Source organism: Panthera uncia, chromosome F1 (assembly GCF_023721935.1).
Source record: "Panthera uncia isolate 11264 chromosome F1, Puncia_PCG_1.0, whole genome shotgun sequence".
Lineage (NCBI taxonomy): Eukaryota > Metazoa > Chordata > Mammalia > Carnivora > Felidae > Panthera > Panthera uncia.
Window position 1 is genome coordinate 344,035 of NC_064813.1, and position 24,902 is coordinate 368,936.

General features: G+C 52.8%; 1 protein-coding gene and 1 long non-coding RNA gene across 7 annotated transcripts in view; one reads left to right on the forward strand and one right to left on the reverse strand.

The window, feature by feature from the left end:
• DISP1 (dispatched RND transporter family member 1) overlaps positions 1 to 22,961 on the forward strand; it is a 182,957-nt gene extending 159,996 nt beyond the window's left edge. For 4 of the 5 annotated variants that reach the window (XM_049633766.1, XM_049633765.1, XM_049633763.1 and 1 more), the window contains 6 exons: positions 3,370 to 3,399; positions 9,135 to 9,258; positions 9,999 to 10,126; positions 10,787 to 10,884; positions 12,987 to 13,084; positions 19,450 to 22,961. In XM_049633766.1, the coding sequence (XP_049489723.1) occupies positions 3,370 to 3,399; positions 9,135 to 9,258; positions 9,999 to 10,126; positions 10,787 to 10,884; positions 12,987 to 13,084; positions 19,450 to 22,938 (3,967 nt within the window). In that variant the 3' untranslated portion in view covers positions 22,939 to 22,961. Of the gene's footprint in view, positions 1 to 3,369; positions 3,400 to 9,134; positions 9,259 to 9,998; positions 10,127 to 10,786; positions 10,901 to 12,986; positions 13,085 to 19,449 lie in introns of those variants that run through there. The other variant, XM_049633768.1, reaches the window with a different exon arrangement.
• On the reverse strand, positions 248 to 19,954 carry LOC125925058 (uncharacterized). 2 transcript variants are annotated; one of them, XR_007458688.1, is made up of 6 exons: positions 19,867 to 19,954; positions 13,926 to 14,085; positions 10,679 to 10,816; positions 803 to 900; positions 625 to 672; positions 248 to 330 (listed from the first exon to the last, which is right to left on the reverse strand). It is a non-coding gene; the product is annotated as an uncharacterized LOC125925058 (long non-coding RNA). The 2 variants fall into 2 exon arrangements; XR_007458687.1 differs by lacking the exon at positions 248 to 330 and having other exon boundaries at positions 340 to 900.
• Positions 22,962 to 24,902: the final 1,941 nt, after the last annotated feature.

Sequence of the window (24,902 nt, forward strand, 5' to 3'; positions counted from 1 at the left end):
TACTATGTTTGGTTTGGGCGTGCGTTTGACCACGTGGTATTAACCGGTGAATGAACTCTGGAAAAAGACTTTCACTCTGTAAAAGAGACTAGATTTGTTTTTAGCAGTTGTCATTTATCAACCCAAGGCCGAGTTTAGGTGAAAAATCGTCCTGCAGGCTCTATTGGAGATTAAAAGCAGCAAATCGGAAAGATGTCGCCAGGGGGGTAAGATCGCCCCCGGTGGATGAAGTGTCACGGGCGCTTCCGCGACCACAGTGCAGCTCCGACGGGTCCCGGCTCCACCTGTAGGTGTATTTCGGGCGTTTCTGACATCTGACTGTCGTGTCCCCTAAGGTAAAAGGTTCAGAGGGATTTTGTGGCTTCCCTGGAGGTTACTTGGTAGTAACCCCAAGTTTTCTTTTTCAACAGATGTGACAATCTCCACTTATTCTCCCAAATTTAACATAAAATGAAGTCTTTATGCAAGCAGAAAGACAGTGATGAGTCTGGTTGTTTCAGCCCCTAAGGAATAAACTAGTCATAGACCCATGAATTTATCTGTTTAAAAAAAAGTCAGTGGGGTGGGTAGGAGGAAAGAGAATATTTACGTTTGTTACAACCCACAACATAGCTAAGAAAATACCATGTCTTCCCAGCTTCTCCAGGTTGTGGCTCCGAGGTCACTTCAGACCTAAAGACACAAAGTCTAGTTGGTTCTCATGGAAATTCAGGAGGTGGTTTTGACAGTGTAGGACCTAAAAACGGGGTGAAACGTTAAGGTTTTGAGTACAAGTTATGTGATTTGCTCCTTTGTTTGGCACCTTGCTCTCCCGCTCTGTCTGTAGGTTTTCTCTCCAAGCTCATGAGTCATGAGTAGCTTCATCGCTGGTGTTCAGGCAGCACGTTCTTTAAAGACGGTCTGTGGAGGCACGAGAAATCCTGACTTGTACACTTTAAATGGATCATATGTATGGTTTGGGGATTATATCTCAATAAAACTTACATTGAAATATATATATATGGGGGTGTCTCGGTGGCCCAGTTGGTTAGGCATCTGACTTGGGCTCAGGTCATGATCTCACTGTCCGAGGGTTCGAGCCCCACGTCGGGCTCTGTGCTGACAGCTCAGGGCCTGGAGCCTGTTTCGGATTCTGTGTCTCCCTCTCTCTCTGACCCTCCCCCGTTCATGCTCTGTCTCTCTCTGTCTCAAAAATAAATAAACGTTAAAAAAAATTTTTTTTAAAGAAAAAATATATATAATTATATTGAGTATATAGTATTTTGAGTTTGGGGTAGATTTACCCCCAAAATTAAATGTTCTTCATTCCTCCTTAGGTAGTAACCATTTTACTTTTTTTAAAGCAGGCTTCATGCCCAGCATGGGGCCCAATGCAACCCCGACATGGAGACCTGAGCTGAGCTCAGGAGTCAGACACCTAACTGATTGAGCCCCCCGGGTGCCCCGAGTAGTAACCAGCTCAGCGGCGTGGCTCCTGGCCCCCGGCCGTGTGTGCAGGGGGTCCGAGGCCACGCTCCACAGCATCCACGCGCCTCTGTGCCTCGCGGCTGACGAGCGCGCCCACCAAACCCAAGCTGTGCCTGTCTTTGTCCTTGTGTCCTCTAATTCAATTTTTAAAGAATCCATTTACATATAGGTTCTAAAAAGAAAGGCTTGTTTTTGTGAAATGCAAATGGGAAAAGATCAGATAAAGGTAAATTATTACAAAATTTACCTTTTGTAATTTTGGGCGTGTAATACCTGGGCATGAGAGAAACAATTGTGGAAGATTTGAGGGGAAATCATCAGAAGTTAGGTGTGTGCGTACAAGCCAGAGCCCCCAGACTGGAGGAGCCCAGAGGGTGGGAGACAGAGTTTGTGTTTCCTCAAAGCACAGGAAGCTCGCACAAGATTTTGGTCTAGGAGAGGGTGCCCAGCCAGGAAATTCACTCATTTATCCAACAGACAGGTACGTACCTTAAGTTAGCGTATCGGGTATCGAACGTTCTGATGTCATGACCCCTTTATGCTTTCAGAAATCATCAAGGGTCCCAAAGAGCTTTTATATATTCAGGTTATATCCGATACGACCACACTGGAATTAAAACTTTTAAAATGTTAATCGATGGGGCACCTGGGGGCTCAGTTGGTTAAGGATCCAACTCTTGATTTTGGCTCAGATCATGAGCTCACAGTTTGTGGGTTCGAGCCCCACGTTGGGCTCTGCGCTGACAGCTTGGAGCCTGCTTGGGGTTCTCTCTCTCTCTGTCCCTCTCTCTCTCTCTCTCTCCCTCTCTCTCTCTCCCTCTCTCTGTGCCCTGCCCCCCACTCACTCAATAAATAAACATTAAAATAATAAAATATTAATTGTTAACTCATGTTTTTTAATTTTTTTTAATGTTTATTTTATTTTTGAGGCAGGGAGAGACAGCATGAACAGGGGAGGGTCAGAGAGAGAGGGAGACACAGAATCTGAAACAGGCTCCAGGCTCCGAGCTGTCAGCACAGAGCCCAACGCGGGGCTCGAACTCACGGACCGTGAGATCGTGACCTGAGCCGAAGTCGGACGCTCAACCGACGGAGCCACCCAGGCGCCCCAATTGTTAACTCATTTAAAAATACCAGTAATAAGCTCTTTATATGTTAACACAACATTTGTTATGAAAAATCATTCTAGTTTCCGAACCAAAGAACAATTTAATGAGGCGAGTAAATCTGTCTGGTGTCTTCTAACTGAAGACACGGGACTCTCACGTCTGCCTCTGCAGTCTGTGCGCTGCGCTGTGCTGTTTGGTGAGACACGCGAAGTCAAGAGACCCGGCCGTGTGCCCTCATCCAGTCGGAACAGGGCCTCCCCTCGGGCCCGGGGAGGGTCTCAGGAGCCCCCACCGTGAGAACCGCTGTGCGCGGGAGTGCGACAGCACTGGTGAATTTTGTTGGCTCACCGAATGTTGACTGAGCGCTTACCATGGAAAAAGTTAGTGTGGGAGGAATAGAGTGCGCGGGGGTTGAGACCACGTCCAGTTTGGGGCTCTCCAGACGCCTGGTCCACGCGTCTCGGGGCAGGGAGTGGGTGGCAGAGGCTGAGAGGGAGGAGCCGACAGGTGCTAAGCGGATGCAAGGAAACTGACAGACGGAGGAGCCGCTCCTGTCTTGGGGGAGTAGAGGGCTGCTGGTACGAGAAGGTGCCGGGGCCTGGAAGAGCCGGGCGGCAGTGTGGGCGCAGGCTCGGACCCCTGGGCACAGGCGCCGTGACCCCGGCAGCCACTGGGTCACCCTCCCCTCGCCCCACCTCCGCCACCCCCCAGCAGCCCGAACGGTCGAGATGCCGCGAGCACACCTTTGTTACGATGCCACGTTTCTGATTGGTTTTCCTTTGCTTTTTTTCAGACCATGCAGACCTTTCAAGTTACCAAAAAGGTAAAGTAATCTGATCATCTTATTAAGTAGTAAAGTGATTGCATGCCCTTCCCTGCAGTGTTTTCTTCACACTGCTTCGGCCTCCCTCATTCATATTTTTCTGAAGGAAAAGTAAATTTCCCCTGAGCTGGCTGCCGGAGCGATCCTCCCTCTCCAGAACGGTGTCGATCTCAAGGTTTAGATTCCGTTTGTGGTGAATCATTTATATTGGCCGAGGTGCCTCTCATTCCTTCGTGGTCTTCCTTGTCTTGGAGAAAGACTGTTCTGCCCTTACCGGGGCTTGTGGCACTTGATTTCAGGCGGGTTGTCTGTGTTTGCTGCTAAAAATGTCACCGTATTCAAATGGAGGTGGTATTTGAGGTGGAAACTTTGAAGGTTTGTCTTTTCAGTAGAAAAGCAAAATTTTAGGTGGAACGTTGTTTCTGCAAAAAAGCCAAAGCCTTGTCTCCTCAGTGGTGTGCTTGCTGTGGTGGTCCCACGTGGCAGACTGGTGCATCGTGGGAAACCAAGTGATCTCTGCAGTGCACCCGCGAGAGGAACCGAGGCCCTGATAACCGAAGCCTGGTCAGGGGGCCTGATCCTCTCTTTCAAGCGCAATTACTACATAAATTTTAATTAGGAAATTCCCTTTCCATCTAAAAATTATTTATTTTTTGAAATTGTGGTAAAATATACACGGCATAAAATCTACCATTTTAACCACATTTAAGTGCACGGCTTCGTTGCGTTAAAGTCCACGTTATTGCGCAACCGTGGCCACCGCCACGTCCAGAGCTTCTTCCGTCCTGCAAGGCGGAAACAGTGGCTCCCCATCTGCCCTCCCCCAGTGCTCTAGTCTCCATCTCTGTGAACCGGGCCAGCCGTCCCCTCCTGTGAGTGGAATCACACAGAGTTCGTCCTGCCGAGACTGGCTGACCTCACTCAACGTGCTGCCCTCCAGGTTTGTCCGGTGCTAACAGGTGTCAGAATTTCCCTCCTTTCTAAGGCCGAGTGATATTCCATTGTATGCGTATACACTTTTTGTTCCCTTTTGCAGACAGAATTGTGGCAGAAGATAAAGGAAAGAAGTTATACAAGTAAATATGACATGTCTGGAGAATGAATTTCCAGTTTTCCACAAATAAGAAAGCCCTTTCTAAGGATTTTTGCATTTTGAAAAGATTCATACATATTTTTCCTGTTATTAGATTGGTATTTTGAAAAGTCCTAATTTCTTCTTTTCAGCGTATATGTATACAAATATAACTTTTTCAGAAAAGCCTTTCCTGATTCCCTTCCCCACTGTAGCTGGAAGTCATCTCTGCTGAATTCACAAAACGTTCATCTGTATCCGTCTAAAAACACGTGTTTCTCTACCTGGTTTTGTATTTGTCAAGTTGTCTGATTTTCGGTATCAGGTTCCAAGTTCCTTAAGGGTGAGATTCGTGTCTGCCGTGTGTATTCCCAGATGCCCGTGCCCTTGATCTGTGATGCTACCTGTGCACTGTATTTATTTCTTCCCAACAAAGAGTTCTGTGTCCTCTTTGCTTTGGGGAAGTTTCTCAAGCTTCTGTCTTTCTTCCCACTAAACTGATAGCTGATGCCGTGGGAAAAATTATGATTAATAACGTTTTGATCCTAACCCCAAGGACAAGAGGGATACGGAGCAGTTACTAAGGGAACTGGAAGGGGAGAAACCAAGGAGAAAGAGATTTTCCGGAAGAAAGGGTAACTGCTCAGTTCAGGGAGGCCAAGGACCCGGACTAGTTCGCAGTTTCGGCAGGTTCAGAAGAGTCACGGGAACAAAGCCAGGCTGAGGGACTCAGGGTTGGGTGTTCCGTCGGGGGAAGGCCTGTGTCCGGGGCGCTCATGTTCTCTGTTCAGGGTAAGGGGAGAAAGGAGAGACTGTTCCCAGAGAGCCGGCGGGGGGAGGGGGGCGGCAGGCAGAGGAAGGCATCTTTGTGAGCTGAGAGAGGAAAGTGCCCTGTGGAGGCCCTGTTGTGGGAGGACAGGCCCCACGGTGTTGCCACCACTGGAGGCCCCGTTGTGGGAGGACAGGCCCCGTGGTGTCACCGAGCATTGGAGGCCCTGTTGTGGGAGGACGGGCCCCACGGTGTCGCCAGCATCCGAGGCCCTGTTGGGGGAGCACAGGCCCCGTGGTGTTGCCGAGCAGCGGAGGCCCCATTATGGGAGGACGGGCCCCACGGTGTCACCAGCATAAGTTACCCTGTGAGGCTTTTGCTCATTTGTTCGGACCGATGGGAAATACCTGCTCTTCCCCGGAGAAGCCCACTAACACAGTGGCTGACGTCTGGGAGTGTGGTGAGGGTCGCTTGTGAAGACTGCAGGGAGGCCTGTCTGTCCAGGGCACAGTTCAGCCACGGACACGTGTGGGTGGCCCTGCCCTGCGGCGTCCCCCTCCCGTCCTGTAGCAGGGGCGCGTGCCCTCTGACTCTCAGCCCTCCTGGGAAGGTGCCGTGAGCTCTTGCGCACGGCGCCCGGGCATCGCTGGGGCCTCACGCGGGGCCTGCTGGGCAGGGGACAGACGCGGGTGTTATATGCAGAGCCCCAGAATCCGGGCAGATGTGAGACGCTATCCCGTGCCACGCAGGAGGACGCGCTGTAGTGGCACCAGGGGTCCTTTGACGGGTCTTCTCCTGAGCACGCGTGACGTGCTTCAGAAACGTGACGTGCGGGTGCTTTGTTCTTGTAGTTAGAACATAGACCTTGAACCCAGACTCACCAGGACTGCAGTTAGTGGAGAATGTAGCAGTGACACTTCTGGGCCATATTTAATTTCCTTTCCTGCTGAAATTATCCTGCTTTGTTAGGCTTTTATCTTAACATTACAACCACCGTCTGGGCTTCCTACTGTACGTGAAGCTTCTGTTTCCCGTGTGGTGTCCACAGCCCCTCGGACTCCAGCACAGACCCTGACACCAACGTGGGATAGAGGAGAAACGCTCGTCGGGGTGTAATTTCCCCAGAAGAGTCGGGTCTTCTCCCCCACGGAGCTCGCGGCACATGAGCAGTGGTCCCTGGGCAGGGCGGGCACGTGAAGTGTGTGCCGTGTCGGCGGGGAGTGCTCCGGGACGCCGGGAGGGCGCAGGTGGGAGTCACGGGTGCCATGTGGCGTCCGCGCGCAGTCAGCGCGATACCTGGTGTGGGACGGTGCTGCGGGATCCGAACCAGACGTCGCCACCGGGAAGGGTCCAGACCCCATGTTCTCACGGGAAGAGTCCAGACGTGGTCACGGGCAAGGGTCCGAGCCAGATGTTCTCACAGGGAGGGGTCTGAACCAGATGTTGTCCCGGGGAAGGGAAACCGTTGCTGAGGAGGGTTTTAAGACCGCGGTGCCTGTGTGTGCAGGTTTTTCAAGAAAGCAAAACAAAGAGTCAGCCTACGGGTAAATTAGCCCGCAGTGTGGACGCCAAGCACTTGGGGTGCCCACCACCTGCGTCGACGGCGTGTTTGTAGGTGGCAGCGAACAACTGCTGGTGATTTGAGAGAAGAATGAGCCACTTAACGTCAAGTCTGGGCTCTTCCCACTTCCCAGGGCTGGTATTTTCAAGGTCTAAATGTAAAGGACCCTTTTTAAGTCTGAATCCGTGAACAGAAAGTCTCAAATGTGCTGTTGACAAAGGACCCAGTTCCGGAGATCTAAGTTTGCATTTGGTGGAGCTGGAGATAAACGTCCGGGTCCTCAGCACCGGGTGTATTCTCGAAATGGCGTTTGCGCTTGGACAGCCGCAGTCTGCGTCTGTGACTCGGTGGTTTCATCACATCCAGAATTATGTTCACAAGCCCGTTCCGTGGTACCTCGCATTAATTTTACTTTAGTGAGTTTTTAAATCCAGAATTTGGAGGCTCAAGAACAGCGTTCAGAATCAGAGGCCTGTGGACCTGTGTGGTTTTGCATCATGAAATTAACTGTTCGTGTGACTTGGGAATTTAATTTAAAATGTGAATTTGGGGGAGCCACATTCTACTCTGCCAAGGAGACTTATTCCCTTGTGCTCAGAGCGAGAGGTGACACCACGGTGGTTAGGAGGCCCGACTCAAACCAGACTCCGGGCTCCCATTTGTCACCTTTTTGTGAACTATAAGTGACACATGACATTAAATTAGCGTCAGGTGCACAACGTAATGACCCAGTATTTGTAGATACTGTGAGGTGATGACAATAGTCGGTCCGGCTGGTATCCGCCACCACACGGACTTACAGGACTTTCTTTTCTTGTGATGAGGTCTCTTAGGATCTGCTCTGACGGCGGCTCCCAGTTGCGCACACAGCGTCACTGACCACGGTCACTGTGCTGCGACACACCCCCGGGCTGACGTACTTTGTAGCTGGGCTGGTGTCGTGACTCTGGACAGTTGTGTAAGTTGCTCGTGCCTCACTACGTCTCATAAAGCTGAAGACTTAAGTGAGGCGCTACAGGTAGAGCCTGAGAACAACTAGTGCTCCTCGTAAGGAGGTGGTGACCTTGAGGACCGCAGGGCTGAGAATCGCCCGGGGCGGTGCTCCCTTGAAGCGTAATTATGTTGTATTTTGATTTCCTTGTTAAAATGTAATTTGAAGTCAGTCCCCCCAGAAGGCCAGACCTATGGGGTCGAGTGATGGGAATGTGAACATGAGCCAACGGCGTCTTCCTTCAGAGTGACGTTTGCAGCCGCCAGCTTCGTGAAACCACTGGCCTGGTTTTGAGGAAATAACCCACAAATACCTGAGTAAGGAGCCAGAAATAGCCATCGGCACGGCCAAGGGAGCTAACATTGTTGAGGATTTGAGGGTAACTGTCCATAAGTGAAATGCTTCTTTTTTCTCTCTTGCCAACCTCAAGTTCAACCTCAAGTTGGCAAGATACGTCTTGAATTTTAGAAAATTCCATTCAGTCAACTTCTGTTGAGCACAGAGTTCACATGAGATCTGCAGATGTCAGGACGGGGAGGCCCAGGGTCCTACGGAGGGGAGGGGCGCCTGGAGGACATGGCTCTGGTGGCAGTTTGGTGACAGGAGGGGAGACGGAGGCCAGGCTGCCACGGCTACACGGTGAAGAGAGGGCACTGATGCTACACTAACTGAGTGAAGAAAATGCACATCTCGCCCTCGTGGGGCTCAGTCTGACACATTCATTATAGTTTTCGCTGGAAGGACAGCAGCAGGTGTGTGGGGAGGTTTGGGGTTGGTTATTATTTTTTTTAACGTTTATTTTTGAGAGACAAAGAGACACAGAGCATGAGCAGGGGAGGGGCAGAGAGAGAGGGAGACATGGAATCCGAAGCAGGCTCCAGGCTCCAGGCTCTGGGCTCCGAGCTGTCGGCACAGAGCCCGACGCGGGGCTCGAACCCACAGACCATGAGATCATGACCTGAGCCGAAGTCGGACGCTCAACCGACTGAGCCCCCCAGGCGCCCCTGGCTTGGTTATTCTTGAGACATGGGTACGTGAGCCTGTTTGTGGGCTGGACTCTTTTCTAAGAGCTGACCGAGCACAGGATGGAGAGAAACGGGTCTGGAGATGGGGGCTGGGTCCTCTGCCCCGCCACACCTCCTTCCACTCAGGCGTGTGGACCGTAGCTGGTCTCCCGAGGAGCAGATGGACGTCTGAAGTGCCGTGTGTCTTCTCCCACTGCATCTGTCCCTGACACACTCCCGGACCAGGTCTGAACCAGGAGGACTTCACAGACGCTGTCTTCGGCAGGGAGCCCTCTTGCCGCTCCTAAGCGGCCTCCTGTGTCCTCTCTGCTCCACAGTTATGCGTCCCTGATCGCCGACTGGCCCGTCGTGGTCCTGGGCATGTGTACCGCGTTCATCGTCGTCTGTGCCCTGGTCGGGGTTTTAGTGCCCGAGCTGCCCGACTTCTCCGACCCACTGCTGGTAAGGAAAACGGCCACTTGAACTTCTTTCGCCCAAAATGACCTCGGAAAATTCAGTATTTTAATGCATGTTACATTATGTAATTACGACCCGTTTTAAAACCTTCTCGAGCTGTCGGTAGGGGTGCAGCTCTCCTTCTGAAGAGTAAACTTGTGCCATCGTGGTTTCAGGCTCTTAAAAGGTCAAGGAACCCACTCACCATTACAAATCTGGAAATTTTGCTTCTTGGCTCCCACATTTAAGCCAAAAATCAATAAAATGGAGAATCTGCATTCTATCAAAGTGTTTTTGTGAAGTCGTTAGGACTGAATGTCTCTTCTTTCCACCCGGAAGGAGTTAGAGGAACTTCAGTATTACTGAGAGAGAGCAGGGTCTGTTTTTAAGTAAACGTTCCTGTAAAACACTAACATGCATGACATAATCTGATGCGACCGTAAGTTTTCATAACATCAAAGTGTTTGCTGGATGCTTAGGTGTGAACTGGAAAGAGAACCTTCAGATGCGAGTTTGCCTTGTTGCCGAGACAGCGAACGCAGCAGAGAACCGACCCCACTGCCTCGTCGTGGCGAGCAGTGGCTGCCGTCATGTCGGGCCACCCTTTCGGTGCCATCGGCCACGGGGCAGCGGTGGGGAGGGCCTGGGGAGGGCCTGCACGTCTGTGGACGTGGCTCTCCTGCTCCTAGAACTACACCAAGCCTACATGACGTACACTAATGAGAGTTTGTGATATTTTGTCTCAGGGCTTTGAACCAAGAGGGACTACGATAGGCCAGAGACTGGTCACGTGGAATAACATGGTGAAAAACACGGGATACAAAGCGACATTAGCAAACTACCCTTTTAAGTATGCAGATGAACAAGCCAAGAGGTAATTATTCGTTAACTTTTACACAGAACATTGCTTAACGAATTCCACTTTTAAGCAGTATCTGAGCAAAATGATTAGATGCAAACGTGTGGCTCAAAATCTTTGCCACTGGATTTGTTGGCATTCTCACTGTCTTTTAAGATGTTGTTGCATTCGAGTGGAAAGTGAGGGTTTGGGTTTTTTCTTTTACAGGAGTGAGGAAGTGAATGTTGCTTGCTTACATTAATGCTAAATTTCAAGTGCTACATAGGCTGTGACTCAGGATACACTGTTACCAGTACACTTACTGGCCTCGAAATAGTCCTTTATTTGTAAATTCTTTTTTTTTTTTTTTAACATTTATTCATTTTTGAGACAGGGAGAGACAGAGCACTAGTGGGGGAGGGGCAGAGAGAGAGGGAGACACAGAATCTGAAGCAGCTCCAGGCTCTGAGCTGTCAGCACAGATCCCGACACGGGGCTCGAACCCACAAACCATAAGATCACGACCTGAGCCGAAGTCGGCCGCCTAACCGACTGAGCCCCCCAGGCGCCCCTGCACATTCTTACTACCGCAAGTCCTCCATTGGCCGTCACACGGCGTTGTGCCAGCGTGGTCGACCGCCTTCCCCGCACGGTCACCAGCACGTCCCTGCCTCTCACGTTGTCCTTCCTTTTCAGCCACCGGGACGACAGGTGGTCCGATGATCACTATGAACGAGAGAAAAGAGAGGTCGACTGGGACTTCCACAGGGACAGCTTTTTCTGCGACGTTCCGAGTGAGTGGCCTCGCAGGTGAACAGCCCCTCGGGCCTCCCGGTGTTCGAGACGAGTGTGGTTAGACCGAGTCGGGGAGGAGGATGTGGGGGAGCTGAAGCCGTTTTCCTGCTCTGGGCCGGCCAACCACTAACCTGAACGTATTCACCTACAGTAAAAATCAATGAGAGATCATTGCATAATTCCATTCCGTTTTACGGAAGATAAAACATCTAGTAAAATTCTTGACCTGGTTGCCCCAAATTTCAAGTCCTCTTAAATTTCTTATATTATTGAAAAAATACTTTCAGTCAAGTAATAAGTACATATCTTTGGATTGAGCCCTGAAATGCTCTACGTCATGAGAAAGCGTCTATCGACAGCTTCTCTGCGCCTTGTTAGGCACTAGAGATAGAAGGATGCGCGGAATACCGTCCCACGGGGCTGACCCATAACGTGCACGCGGCAGGCTGCGGGACGTGTCCGGGTCGTAGCCACTTGGCTGCACAGACCGTGGCCTGGAAGAAACGTGAGAGCTTCCCTGAGGTCAGGAACCCACACGTTCGTGTAGAACCGCCAGGTGTTCGAACGCGGGCAGCAGATTCACTAACAGCTTCTCCCCGCGAGCGAGGGGCCTGCCTGGAGCAGCCCGGTCAGCCCTGGAGAGCGGGCGTGAGCACAGAGCTCTGCTTTCTCCTTCAGTGAACACGGACCCCAAAGCCCTTCCGAATTCGGCTTTTTTTTCCCTGTTGACACTCCCCCTAAAGCGTGTATTTTCCTGTCTCGTTAGAGAACTAGAGGACCTCGCTGATCTTGTCCAGCCTGAGGGTCTGTACTTTGGAAGCTGTTTCACAGCACAGTAACCGAGAGATGGAAAGAAGGAGACCAGGGAGGCTTCTGTCCTGGTCCCAGGGAGGAACTCGTGTGTCGTTTTCTGCGTCTTGTTAGAAAAGCCGAAATCTGGTCAGTCGACTGTCCTGGCTGGTTTCTCTAGGTCAGGTGGTGCTATGTGTTTCTGACTAACCAGGACAGACATCAGCAGACTCACGAGATGTGGCCCCTCTTTGTCAGCAGCCCACAGGCTACACTTGTGCCCCCGGTACGGCCCCACCTGGAGGAAAGCCGGCCGGCTCCCTGGAGGAGGTGTTTGTTTCCAGGGGCTCATTTTGCTCTTCAAAACCAATCAACATAAGATAATGGCCATCTGATGAAGAGTTTATAAAGAAAACTTCATAATCATGAATAAAAGCTCACGTAGTAAAGCTTTATTTACAAATTTGCAGATTGGTTTTCTTTTTCAGCACGGTTACACATTTCAGATAATGTAGTGAATCCACTCTGTTTTACTGAATGAAGTTCTAATGACTGAGGAGGCAGGAACAGCCCTTACCTAGTGCTGTTTTTCCTTTAATTCTTGCAACTGGGAGAGACGTGCTTCCAGGTCAGGAGCCCCGGCTCAGAGAAGCTGCTCATCCGGAGAGCTGGGACCTGGTCACACCAGGTCTGCCGCCAGGGCCGTGCTCCGTCCAGTCTGTCCCGCAGCCGGACTATTCAGAAACACACTCTGTGTTAGTGAGATGTTCCCAGTGTTCATTCTCAACTCTGGTGTAGCAGGGAGACTGCGGACCCAGCTGGAACGCAGCGTATGTCGGCGATCCTGGGCAGCCCGTGGTACCCGATTGACTGTTTTTAGCACTCTTAAGTTGATCGCCTGGCATCTGTCGTCCCTGGTTCGAAGCCACGGAGAACACCCACGCTTGATGTTCAGCACAGCCTTCCAGGGATTTGTACGCTATTGTGGTGACTTGTTTTGAAATTAAGAGGGAGGCGTGCAATTAATTTCGTGTGGAGAGTTCTTACAGATTGCTCGTCTGAATCATAGTCTGATCAGAAATAGGTTTGTTCTATGACTCCTACGATTTTTAAGATGTAGTGAGTAGACAAAGGCTTTGAACCAAAATAATATTATAACATTGTTTGCTTTCTTTTTTTACATTTTTCTCCTGGAAAATGGGGAAAGGATCCCCTGCTGTCACTGACTTGTGTTTTCCCGTTCGAGCTATTCCTGAAAGCAGAGTCTGATGGGCAGTTATAACCTTTTTCTTTTCTTTTTTCATGTCACCAGGCGACCGGTACTCCAGAGTGGTGTTTACGGCAGCTGGAGGGGAGACCCTGTGGAGTTTACCTGCGATTAAATCCATGTGCAATATAGACAATGCAAGGGTATGTAAAGCAAAACTGAAATTCATTTGCAGCAAGTAAGATTAGATTTTTGAAAGTCCTTTCCCTGCTGACGTGGTAACCGCTGGAACATAAGTGTTCCTGGTGCCTGAGTCCCGGGGACCACCCGCCAGAGGCCGGCGCCCCACACTCTTACCTCCTCGGATGCAGGTGCCTCTGCGCCCCCATGCTCTTCAATAAAGAACTCTTTCTTTCCTACCCCTGTTCTCTGTCCAGTCTTTTGTCTTAATTTCACAGCACGTTTCCTTTCTGTGGTCGTTCTGTGTCTTTCCTAAGCCACTTCTGTTGTTGCCTACTGAGGCGGCTGTCCGCGGCCTAACCAGGCAGTCAACCAGCGGGTCTTTGGGGCAGATTCAGGGCACAGGCTAGGGAAGGGGACATTGAGGCATGTGGGTGTGTAGATGGCGAGCGCTCTCCAGTCCAGGGTGCCCTGAACTCTAAACCCCTTGAGGACAGAGGATACAACACAAGAAGCCCTCTGCTCTTGGTCTCTGGAGCTGAAAGATGTCAGCCCCAGAAAACGTGGGGTCGGCCTCCGGGCTCTGGAAGGGCTATCAGCTCTGTGTGCTCAGAGGCAGATTCTCCGAGTCGAGACTGCCTTCGGGGCCACTCGTGCACCCGTCCCAGCAGCAGGGAAGGCGCTCACCGGTCTCCTAGCGTAACTCTTAACTTAGCCCGAAGTCCCTGCTTTGCTGGAAACCTGATCACGTGTCTCCTAAGAGCGAGCCTGATGCCCCAGCACCCTGGCCACGGGGCTTCTCAGGGAAGCAGACAGGGCTCTTGGGGGCCACAGGGCCAGCGCCCACCATGCTGACTCACGTACCTTCTGCGAACTGAGTGGCTCGCCCAGGTCACCTCTGGGCCCCGTGACTCTCCTCCTCATCCTGAAAGACTGTGCATCTCCTGCTGGTCGGGCCACCAGGGTTTTCTGTGAGGGCCATCTTCTGTCTGCCCGGCTCCAACAGACCAAAGTCACTGGCCACCTACAAACAAACCGAAGTGTCTTAATCAGCGGTCAGTTTTTGTTTGCCTTATTTTCTTCTCTTCTACAGCTCTCAGTTCATTATTCGGAAACTGTGGACGAGTCACAGCCCGTCTCGTATGGAAAGTTAACTCTCGAGTAAACGCGCACAGCCCTGTTTAGCATGTGCGAGACATCGCCCCCCCCCACCCCCAGCAGCCCTGCCACCGTGGCGCCCGTGGCTCCTGTTCACACATGGCTGTGTGGTAACCATGCTCACGGGAGAGCAGTGCCGCGACTCCACGGCTTCTGGTCCTTCCTTTCCCACCTTTGCTGTTGACCTTTTAACTTTCCCTCCCCAAAGACTCTGAAGAGACTGAATTCATGCAGCTGATTCATAGCTGGTGTTTGTTGGGTTTTGTTGGATTTGTCAGGACGTGTTCCAGACACTGGACTGTTTCCTTAAGTCCTTGTGATAATGTCGTGAATTAAATCCTACTATTGGCCTGTCTTGTGGATGGGGAAAGTCCGTGCAGGTGGTCAGCGGCAGGTGTGGGATCTGAGCCCAGCCTGACGTTAGTCTCTGTTTCCCGCCATGCATCATGCTGCAGAAGACAACCACCCCTCTTCTGTTTCGTCTTGTGTTATCACACACGCCCTCTCCCACCGAAACGATCCTCACAGAGCCCTCGTGGCCTAGAAAGTACGTTTTTTTTTACAAGAGCAACAGCCGATCCTGTGAGCACTGATGGGCTCTGAACGGACCCAGAGGCCCAAGGCCCGTACGCAGTGCTGTGGCACCACGGGAGTGGACGCTATTTCGTGTACGTGTGGGTGTGCGTCAGACTCTCTCAGACGATAAACGCCAGCAGGACTAGGCAGCTCACAAAAAGGCTAATGTAACAGAACTGAAGGGACAGGAACGGTGCGATCAGTATGCGGTGGCACGGCCGTGAGCCGCACTCCTCCCTCCTCCCTCCCTGGCACCCAGAGCAAAACAGAACTCGCAATTGGTGACAAAAGTCAGGTAAATAGGGCAGCAAATGTGTTTTAGAAGACGGTCCCCTTCCCCTCGTACTAATACGGGGAGCACCATCCCCGTGGCCTCCGTAGAAGAAGTATGGCGTCCGTCAGAGTCCTTAAGTACCACCATGCTTACGGGACGCACAGTATTCAATTGGAGCGGATTTCTAAACCGTGCCTCAGGCTGGCAGCGGGAGAATGTTCCGGCAAAAGCAATTTCTGCAGGGGATTAAAGCAATAAAATCTAAATACGTGGCTTCCCAGTGGTTTGGCCTGATGCATGTGCAACAGACTGTTGAAGGAACGGTGTGCCCTCTTGTCTGTTTCCCAGCATACTCTGGTTATCGGGACCAGATGGCCGTGAGTTCGAGTTTGCAATTCCTGGGAGAATGTGGCAAGCATCTAGTCTTCTGAAAATCCGAGGAGCAGGCCCAAGACGTGCGTCTGCAGGAATGGTCAAGCCAGTTACAGATCACAATGACAAATGAATAAATAGGGGGTCGAGGCCCCAGAATTCCTACCTCCTAGAGCAGGTTGTAATTTTCCTTGTTAAATGCTGTTTTTAACAGTGGCACACACAGCCTCTGCAGTGAGTACAGAACGGTAAACCTTCCTCGCAGAGATCGTGCATTCCCTGACACCCGACGTAGTAACTGTCGCCTAGCAGCTCAGTCTGCAGGTGACTACCGTACCCTTTCCGGGTCTCCCGGGTCGAGACCCTTTGCAGAGCCTTATTTGTCCTGGTCGTGATTCACGCAAACTGTGCACACGCCGCTTGTCAGCCTCTCCCTCCTCCTCCCCTCACCCCCACCCCCGCCCTTGTGCTCAAGCAGCCATCAAGCTGGATGGGACCCACACCAAGGGGTACTGAGCAAGAGGGCTTAACGGCGGGTGCGATGCCCGGAAAATGGCTGGTAATCGGGGTGAAGGCTCAGCGAGGCCACACGTGTCCCTTGTCATCTGCTTGTGTTTGCAGCGCACTGAGCTCAAACCCCAGATTCCCTTGAAGTTATATGCCCCTGGTGCTCAGGATTCCGATGGGCCTTGGTTTCCAAAGCGAGTGGCTCGTGTTTCTGATGCTGCCGTGTACCGCCTGACACAATGCTGGTTTGCTCAGCGGACTCCCCGGATCTTCATTACCCTTTTCTGCCTTGACATCCCAAGGGACGTGCTGGCGGACAGCCATTAGACCCAGCGGAGTGTTTCCCGGGTTCTGACTCTGCTGGAAACCCTTTACCCTGATTCTTAGTCTTTGCCCATCATGGAACTTAGCACTCAAGCAACCAGCTTGTCAAAGAGATGTGAAATTTAGTGCCTGACACCCTGTTTACCGGGTAAGTTTTGTGGACACATGAGCCCCTCTGCAGCTTAGTGGACTCCAGAAATGTGTGGTACTTGTGTTACAGAGGACAGCGGGGCCCTGCTGTGCCTCGTCTCCCTGGGTCCCTTGAGCTTTTAGTACAAGAGGGGTGTCACGTGGGAGAAGAATGGATGAGACCCCGTACTGATCGTCATTCTTCTCTCAGCCTCTTAAAGTGTCTCCGGCTTAGCCAATAGCTTTACAAGTTAAGGCACCATTGAAAACTCTGCCAGTGTCTTCTTTTTCTCTCTTCTGTTGCTTCCTCCCATTCTAAGTCAGCCTCACCCCTGCTCCTCTCTGGAAATGGGTGTGTGCGCAGACCTGTTATAGCCATAGAAGCAAAATGACTCCCTAAAACATCCCGTCTGTGACTGACGAGAACAGAAAGGCCACCTGCTCTTAAATTACAAGAAATTACTTTCACTGAAAGTTCCCAGTTTGAGAACTTAAAAGATTTTGAAATCATTCCTGCGAATCTCTTTCTGAAAACCTGCTTTCTACGTGAAGATCGCCTGCTTGTGATCTCTTTAAGCCCCATAGCATGACGAACGCCTGTGGGTCTCGCCATCCCCGTCATGAACAACCAAGCCCTTCAGACGTGGGTGCCCCCTCTGCAGGTTCACACAGACCCTTACACATCCCTGCTGCTTCCCCCGTTGAATTATAGTGACTTGAGCTTTTTATTTCTCTGCCTCACTGTGCGTAACTCAAGGGCAAGGATCGCTGTACCTTACTCTTCATGTGTAGGTTCTCAATAAGTATTGTTTTTATTTGGAGTGGATGGGTGGATGGACGGGTGGCTTAGTGGATGGACGGATGGATGGGTGGGTAGGTAGATGGGTGGATGGATGGGGTGGTGAGTGCATGGACAGATGGATGGGCGGGTAGGTAGATAGGTGGGCGGATGGACAAATGGGTGGGGTGGGTAGGTAGATGGGTGGACAGATGGGTGGGTGGGTGGATGGGTGGACGGACAGGTGGGTGGATGGGTAGATGGATGGACATACAGGTGGATGGACAGATGGAGGGGAACATAGGGCCTTATTCCCCGAAAGCCTAAACATTCTCTTGGGCTCCAACCCTTTAGATTCAAGGTGCTGGCATCCAACTTGGGGTAAAGAGTATCAGTCACAACATCTTTCCTCTGTCCTTTCTAACCCTGTCAGGGTCCTCGAAAACTGTGGAAGGTTGTACATCAGCCAGCACCACCTTTGGATTTGAGGGCTGGTCTCCAAGGGCCCCACTGGCATGTGTTTTTGATAACAGCCATCAAGATACGACTGTCTTTAGTCTGCATTTATGTTGTCTAACTTTGTAATCTCTGGTCAGGCACACACACACAAACCCTGCTGTTACTTGAAAAGGTTATTGAAGGTTATTTTTTGCCTAGTTTTAGCTGGCAACTCTATTTCCTTTCTCTCTGGCATGTGGTCATTTCAACAACTACACGTCTGTTCCTCTCAGCTGACGGCGCTCTTCATAATGGATGCATTTTCCTCCATCTGAAACTCAGACGTCGGGGCTACGTTACCTTTCTCCTGAGTCACCAGGCCGACTCCAGGGGCTGGTGTGATACTTCTCTGTGGGGCAAAGCTGGTTATCTGCCATGAAAACCAGAGAGACGTGATCCCAGGGCTTCCCCTGTGTTAGCATATGTGAACGTTTTTACCTACAAAGAATTAAATACTAATCATACCGGTTTATAAAATGTCAGATAATTATGGCTCTCTGGAAATGAGCTTAAAAATTAAGCCTTTGTTAAAATAACCAGTTTAGTATGCCTGAATCATAACCCTTTGGGCTCATTTTTCTTCACCTTCAATAGAGTAGTCTTTAAAATTTTTTAATTATGGAAAATTTCAAATGTATACAGAAGCAGACAATGAATCCCCATGGTGGGTCACCTGGCTCTGATGCTTGGGATACACGTGCAGTGTTTCCTCTACACCCGCCTGCCAGGACTGGTCCCGCTCAGGGGTCTCGACAGCCAGGGGCGTGGGAAGCCGGTTCTTGGATGAGTCTAAGTACCAAAGACGCGATCTGTCCCCACGTTCCCTTTGCAAAGATACTTCAGCATATGATTGATTAAGCGTAAAGGTGGAGTCGTTTAATCCCAGTAGAAGAAACAGTCACACCCTCCTTGAACTTTGGAGTTTCCTCCCTGGAACAGCCTTTGATAAACCCAGATGAGTGGGCCACCTTCTGAAGAGAAGTCTCTGGCAGGCCCAAGAGAAGGGGGATATTTCCTAAACTGGCTCTCGGGAGGGGGCCACTCATGTAATTTGCAGGTTTGGGCGGTGGTGGGACAGTGTTCTAAATGAGGCGCTGTCCACACTAAATCCAGAACTGTCGTGCTTTCCCCAAACCCCAAAAGGAGTTTTATCCAACTTGAATAAGCCTTTAAGGATGTGGAAGAAATCAACTCCTGCTTATTTGTCTCATTAACTGTACACATAGATTTTTAAAAAATCGGAAATGTGGGATATTTTAACTGAGGACCATTGCTCCTGACGTCACCAGGGTCACTTCCGGGCTCGCTGACGGTTTTCTGGGGAATACCGTCTTGGCTTCCAGCCAAGCTGGCTGAGATGTAGCTCCCTGTCACCAGAGGTTTCATGCCGACGACCAGAAGTTTTAGGCAGAGCCGCCAATTTGTCCCTCTGTCAATTGGACAGCTGCTGTCTGTTCTCTGAATTAATCCCGCAGGCGTGTATACGTAAGCCGCGTGGCCCATCCTTCTTGTTGCCTTGTAAAGAGACTCCGAAGGCCTGCGTCCTAAAAAGGCGCTGACTTTGTCTCCTTAAAACCAACCCGCTGGTGGTTTCGCGCTTGCGTGTCCCTGCGCCGAGCAGTTTGCTGCCCCCTCCCCCGCCCCGCCCGCAGCGCCTCGTCCCAGGAGGAGGTTAACTAGCCCCTACGACGCCCCCGCCCCTCCAGGCCGCCTTAACTCGGACCTTGGAGGGAAGCGGTTCTAAACGCCGGTCTCCGCGTCTCTCTCTGCAGATCAGAGCCCACCCGCACTTCGGGGACCTGTGCCAGAGGACCACGGCCGCGTCCTGCTGCCCCAGCTGGACGCTGGGGAACTACGTCGCCATCCTCAACAACCGGTCGTCCTGCCAGAAGATCGTCGAGCGAGACGTCGCCCACACCCTGAAGCTGCTGCGGGCCTGCGCCAGGCACTACCACAACGGCTCGCTCGGGCCCGACTGCTGGGACGCGGCGGCCAGGAGGAAGGGCCAGCTCAAGTGCACGGGCGTGCCGCGCAAGTGCACCAAGTACAACGCCGTGTACCAGATCCTGCACTACCTGGTGGACAAAGACTTCGTGGCCCCAAAGGCCGCCGACCCCGCCGCGCCCGCGCTGAGGTACAGCATGCTCTTCTCCCCCACGGAGAAAGGGGAGAGCATGATGGACATCTACCTGGACAACTTCGTGGCCTGGAACGGCTCCGACGGCGTCACCAGCGTGGCCGGCATCGAGTTCGGCCTCAAGCACAGCCTGTTCCAGGACCACCTCCTGACGGACACGGCGTACCCGGCCATCGCCGTCCTGCTGGTGCTGCTGGTCATGTGCGCCTACACGCGGTCCCTGTTCATCACCCTCATGACCGTGTTTGCCGTCATCAGCTCCCTGATCGTCTCCTACTTCCTCTACCGCGTGGTGTTCAGCTTCGAGTTCTTCCCGTTCATGAACCTCACCGCGCTCGTCATCCTGGTCGGCATCGGCGCAGACGACGCGTTCGTCCTGTGTGACGTCTGGAGCCACGCCAAGGGCGACAAGCCCCACGCGGGGACGGCGGAGACGGTGGGCGTCACCCTGCAGCACGCAGCGCTGTCCATGTTCGTCACCAGCTTCACCACGGCCGCCGCCTTCTACGCCAACTACGTGAGCAACATCACCGCCATCCGCTGCTTCGGCGTCTACGCGGGCACGGCGGTCCTGGTGAACTACGTGCTGATGGTCACGTGGCTTCCGGCCGTCGTCGTCCTGCACGAGCGGTACCTCCTCAACCTCTTCAGCGGCTTCCGAAAGCCGCAGCAGCAGTACGTCAGCAAGAGCTGCTGGGCGGCGGCTCGCCGGAAGTGCCACCGGCTGCTGTTCGCCGTCTCCGAAGCCTCGCGAGTTTTCTTCGAGAAGGTGTTGCCGTGCGTGGTCATCAAGTTTCGCTACGTCTGGCTGTTCTGGTTCCTGGCCCTGACCGTGGGCGGGGCCTACGTCGTGTGCGTGAACCCCAAGATGAAGCTCCCCTCCCTGGAGCTGAACGAGTTCCAGCTCTTCCGGGCCTCGCACCCCTTCGAGCGCTACGACGCCGAGTACAAGAAGCTCTTCATGTTTGAGCGCGTGCACCGCGGGGAGGAGCTGCACATGCCCATCACGGTGGTCTGGGGCGTGTCCCCGGAGGACAACGGCGACCCCCTGAACCCCAAGAGCAAAGGGAAGCTGGCCCTGGATGGCAGCTTTAACATCGCGAGCCCTGCCTCCCAGGTCTGGATCTTGCACTTCTGTCAAAAGCTGAGAAACCAGACTTTCTTTCACCAGACGGATGAGCAGGATTTCACGAGCTGCTTCATCGAGACGTTCAAGCAGTGGATGGAAAACCAGGACTGTGACGAGCCGGCCCTGTACCTCTGCTGCAGGCGCTGGAGTTTCCCCTACAAGCAGGAGATCTTTGAGCTGTGCATCAAGAGGGCCATCATGGAGCTGGAACGGAGCACGGGGTACCACCTGGATAGCAAGACGCCGGGGCCGAGGTTTGACATCAACGACACCATCAGGGCCGTCGTGCTCGAGTTCCAGAGCACCTACCTGTTCACGCTGGCTTACGAGAAGATGCACCAGTTTTACAAGGAGGTGGACGCGTGGATCTCCAGGGAGCTGAGCTCGGCCCCCGAGGGCCTCAGCAACGGCTGGTTTGTCAGCAACCTGGAGTTCTACGACCTGCAGGACAGCCTCTCGGACGGCACCCTCATCGCCATGGGGCTCTCCGTGGCCGTGGCGTTCAGCGTGATGCTGCTCACCACCTTGAACGTCTTCATCAGCCTCTTCGCCATCGTCTCGATCACGGGAACCATATTTGTCACCGTGGGCTCTCTCGTCCTGCTGGGCTGGGAGCTGAACGTCCTGGAGTCGGTGACCATCTCCGTGGCGGTCGGTCTGTCTGTGGACTTCGCCGTCCACTACGGGGTCGCTTACCGCCTGGCCCCGGATGCCGACCGGGAGGGGAAGGTGATCTTCTCCCTGAGTCGCATGGGCTCCGCGATGGCCATGGCCGCCCTGACCACCTTTGTGGCCGGGGCCATGATGATGCCGTCCACGGTTCTGGCATACACCCAGCTGGGCACCTTCATGATGCTCATCATGTGTGTCAGCTGGGCTTTCGCCACCTTCTTCTTCCAGTGCCTGTGCCGCTGCCTTGGGCCCCAGGGCGCCTGCGGTCAGATTCCTTTACCTGGGAGACTCCAGTGTGGCGCCTTCTCCCACGCCGTGTCCACGAGCCCCGGGGACAAGGGACAAAGCAAAACACACACCGTGAATGCGTATCATTTAGATCCCAGGGCCCCCAAATCCGAAATGGAGCATGAGTTTTATGAGTTAGAGCCCCTGGCGTCCCGCAGCGGCAGCGCCTCCGAGGAGACCCACATCTGCTCCGAGTTTTCCGACGGCCCCGCGAGGAACTTCGGGATGCCGGTGCGTGCCGCGTACAGCAGAGGCCCCGGGGGCGATGGCGGCAGTGTCCCGTTCCCGCCCCCTCTCGAGCAGCACGCCGTGTGTCACTTCTTCTCTCTGAGTCAGACATGCACTTGTCCAGATGCCTACAGACACCTGACGCCTGGCCCACATGCCGGCCAGCAGGCGGGTGACGGGCTGTGTCCCCAGTGCGTTGCCCCCGCCGGCAGCCTCGTGCACGTGCAGAAGGGTGCACACCAGGCCCCCGAAGGCTTCATGTGCACCATCCCGCACGTCCATCACTGTCCCTGCCTGCAGGGCGGAGCGAGGCCGCCGGGACCGCAGAATCCTCTGCCCACGAGCTTTGTCCTGCACCCCGTGCAGCACATTCAGGCCCCAGAGAAGACCCGCACTCACGGTCTCCCGAGCGTGGGGCACGTTCCCCCGACGGTGGGGCCGTCGGCCTGTGTCTGCAGAAGCCCTGGGTCCCCACGAAAAGCGCACTGTGATCCTGAGAACAGCCAAAGGGGGCTTGCTAGGAACAGAGACGTCGGGCACGTGGAGGGCGGTGGAGGGGCCAGGAACCAGGGCTCGGGTCCAGGGGGCCAGACGGACAAGACCGACAGGAACACAGGGCTGTGCTTGTCACAGGATCTGGAACAGTCCGGTCAGAATGAACCACACTTTGTGTTTAACCGTCTAATGGGGGACGCGCAGCCCGGGTCCCGCCCAGAGGGCGACTCTGCAGACAGTGAGGCCAGTGAGCCCCCTGCGTTCACGCACTCGGAACTTTCTGGTGAAAGTTTGTTGATAAAAACACTCTAATAAATGTAGTGCTAAATTCAGAACTGATGCCTTTCAGTTGTTCCTTTGAAATGGAGGTAAAACCCGTAAGTGTGGAAAGGGAGCCCAAAAATGTCAGGAACAAGTTGCACTTTGTCAAAAGTCATGGAATATTTTTATATTTTTTATGAGAAACAACAAACTCACATTTCTAAGGAGCGTTGTCTTGATTATTGGATTTTATATTTTCAAACAGTACAAAGTTCATAAAGTTTTTTACCTTTATACCCGGCCTGACGAGCGCCTGTCCGAGTCTCTGCCGCCCCGTAGCCGCGAGCCACAAAGCGAGGGTCTGAGGTGCCCGGAAACGCAGGTCTCCCGGCAACAAGGTTCCCCCCAATACCCTGATCTGGGCGTTTGGTTGCCCCGCGTAAATCCTGATTTTATTAGAGCCACCTTGGCTGGGGTCCAGGGACTACACGACAGTGAGGCCTCACTTAAAGATCATGTGCCCGGCGTATTAATGGTGCATTCTGCCCGTCTGCATGAGTAGACTTTCCATGAGGCCAATAACTTGTTTACATCCAAATGGGGGACTTCACACTAGCCACAATGTACGATTGTTCCCTTATTACGCCTGATAACCCGGGGGTGGGGGCTGCGTCCGCATCAGGCCACGTGTCTGGCCCGGAGAGCACATGATAGGGCGCATTTGACTGACGCAGGTAAGACGGACCACGGCCCCTCGAAGCTTTCAGGGTGAGGGGGCTTCTCCCGTGAAGTGCCCCCCTCCCATCTGCCTCCAGCTGGGTCCTCTGAAGAGAGCCCGGGGAGGTGCCTTAAATACTGCGTTCTTTCCCGAAGCTGTATCACTCATTTTCTGGGAATAGTTGTCCAGATCGGCTCTGAACGGTATTCCAGGGCCTGAAAAACGCTGTCGGGAGTCGGAAGGGACCTATGGTTCGCTGTACACGGCACACAGGTCTGTTAAGTAGCTTTCCAGCTCCTTCGTCACTTGCGTGACGAGGGGCTCACTACCGACTCCCATGGCTGCCCCCAGGTCTGGTCCCGTAGCTCTTCTCCCATCTGGTCCTCCTTCTGCTCTCTGAAGTGAGAACAGTCTCTGATCCTTCTGCCGCACGGTGTCCCTAAAGACGTCCTCCACGGACACATCCCTCCACTGCCCCCCGCCAGACACCAGCTGCCCAGTCGTGGCCTCTGCACAGTCTCTGCCACATGTGGGCCCCGGGGCTGCGGGTCCAGCTTTCCACCGCGTCGCCTCATTGCCCTGAACCCTGAGTGTGGTGGGTTCACCTCCGGACTCTGGGCTTTGAGCTATGTTTTCATGAAGGAATTTCTTTAAGAATTTGTTAGCTGGGACTAGAAAGCTTTTTTTAAAGTCGTTACTGGGCGGCGAAGGGCCCCTATTTCTAGTTTTGTCTCAACAGAAATTTCATCCACTGTCCAGTGCAGAGAAGAGGTCAAAGTACACGTGGGGAAAAGAGCCCTTTCCCTGGGAAGTGTTTGCACACCGTCCGTTACCACAACACCACATACCTTCAGCTGAGAGCCCACGTTCCCAAATTTGTCCCTGACATTTTCCCTCCGAGCTCACTTCTTAAATCTCAACTTGATTGGAAAGTGCAGTGGGCCGAAAGCACAAAGTTTTTCAGAGAAGAGCTGCATTGATTGAAATAAGCCGCCCGTCATCCGCGTATGTTCCTCTCTCCTGTGAGTCACCGTAAAACGTCCTGCCTCCCGAAACGATATTCTCTAAAGTTGCACTTCGCTGTTGTGATAGTAAGTTTCATCGTGGTACTCTGTGCTGCAGCCATAATCATTCTAAACTTTGAAACTACTGCAACGGGTGATTTGAAGACTAGCGTTACAGGCGGGGTCTTGCAGAAGATTAGGAAGGGGTCCTGATTCACTCGCCTCACATGGAAACCGCCTCCCCACCTCCCAGCAGCTGTGACACTTTCTGAATGAGATACAAGCAAGCAATG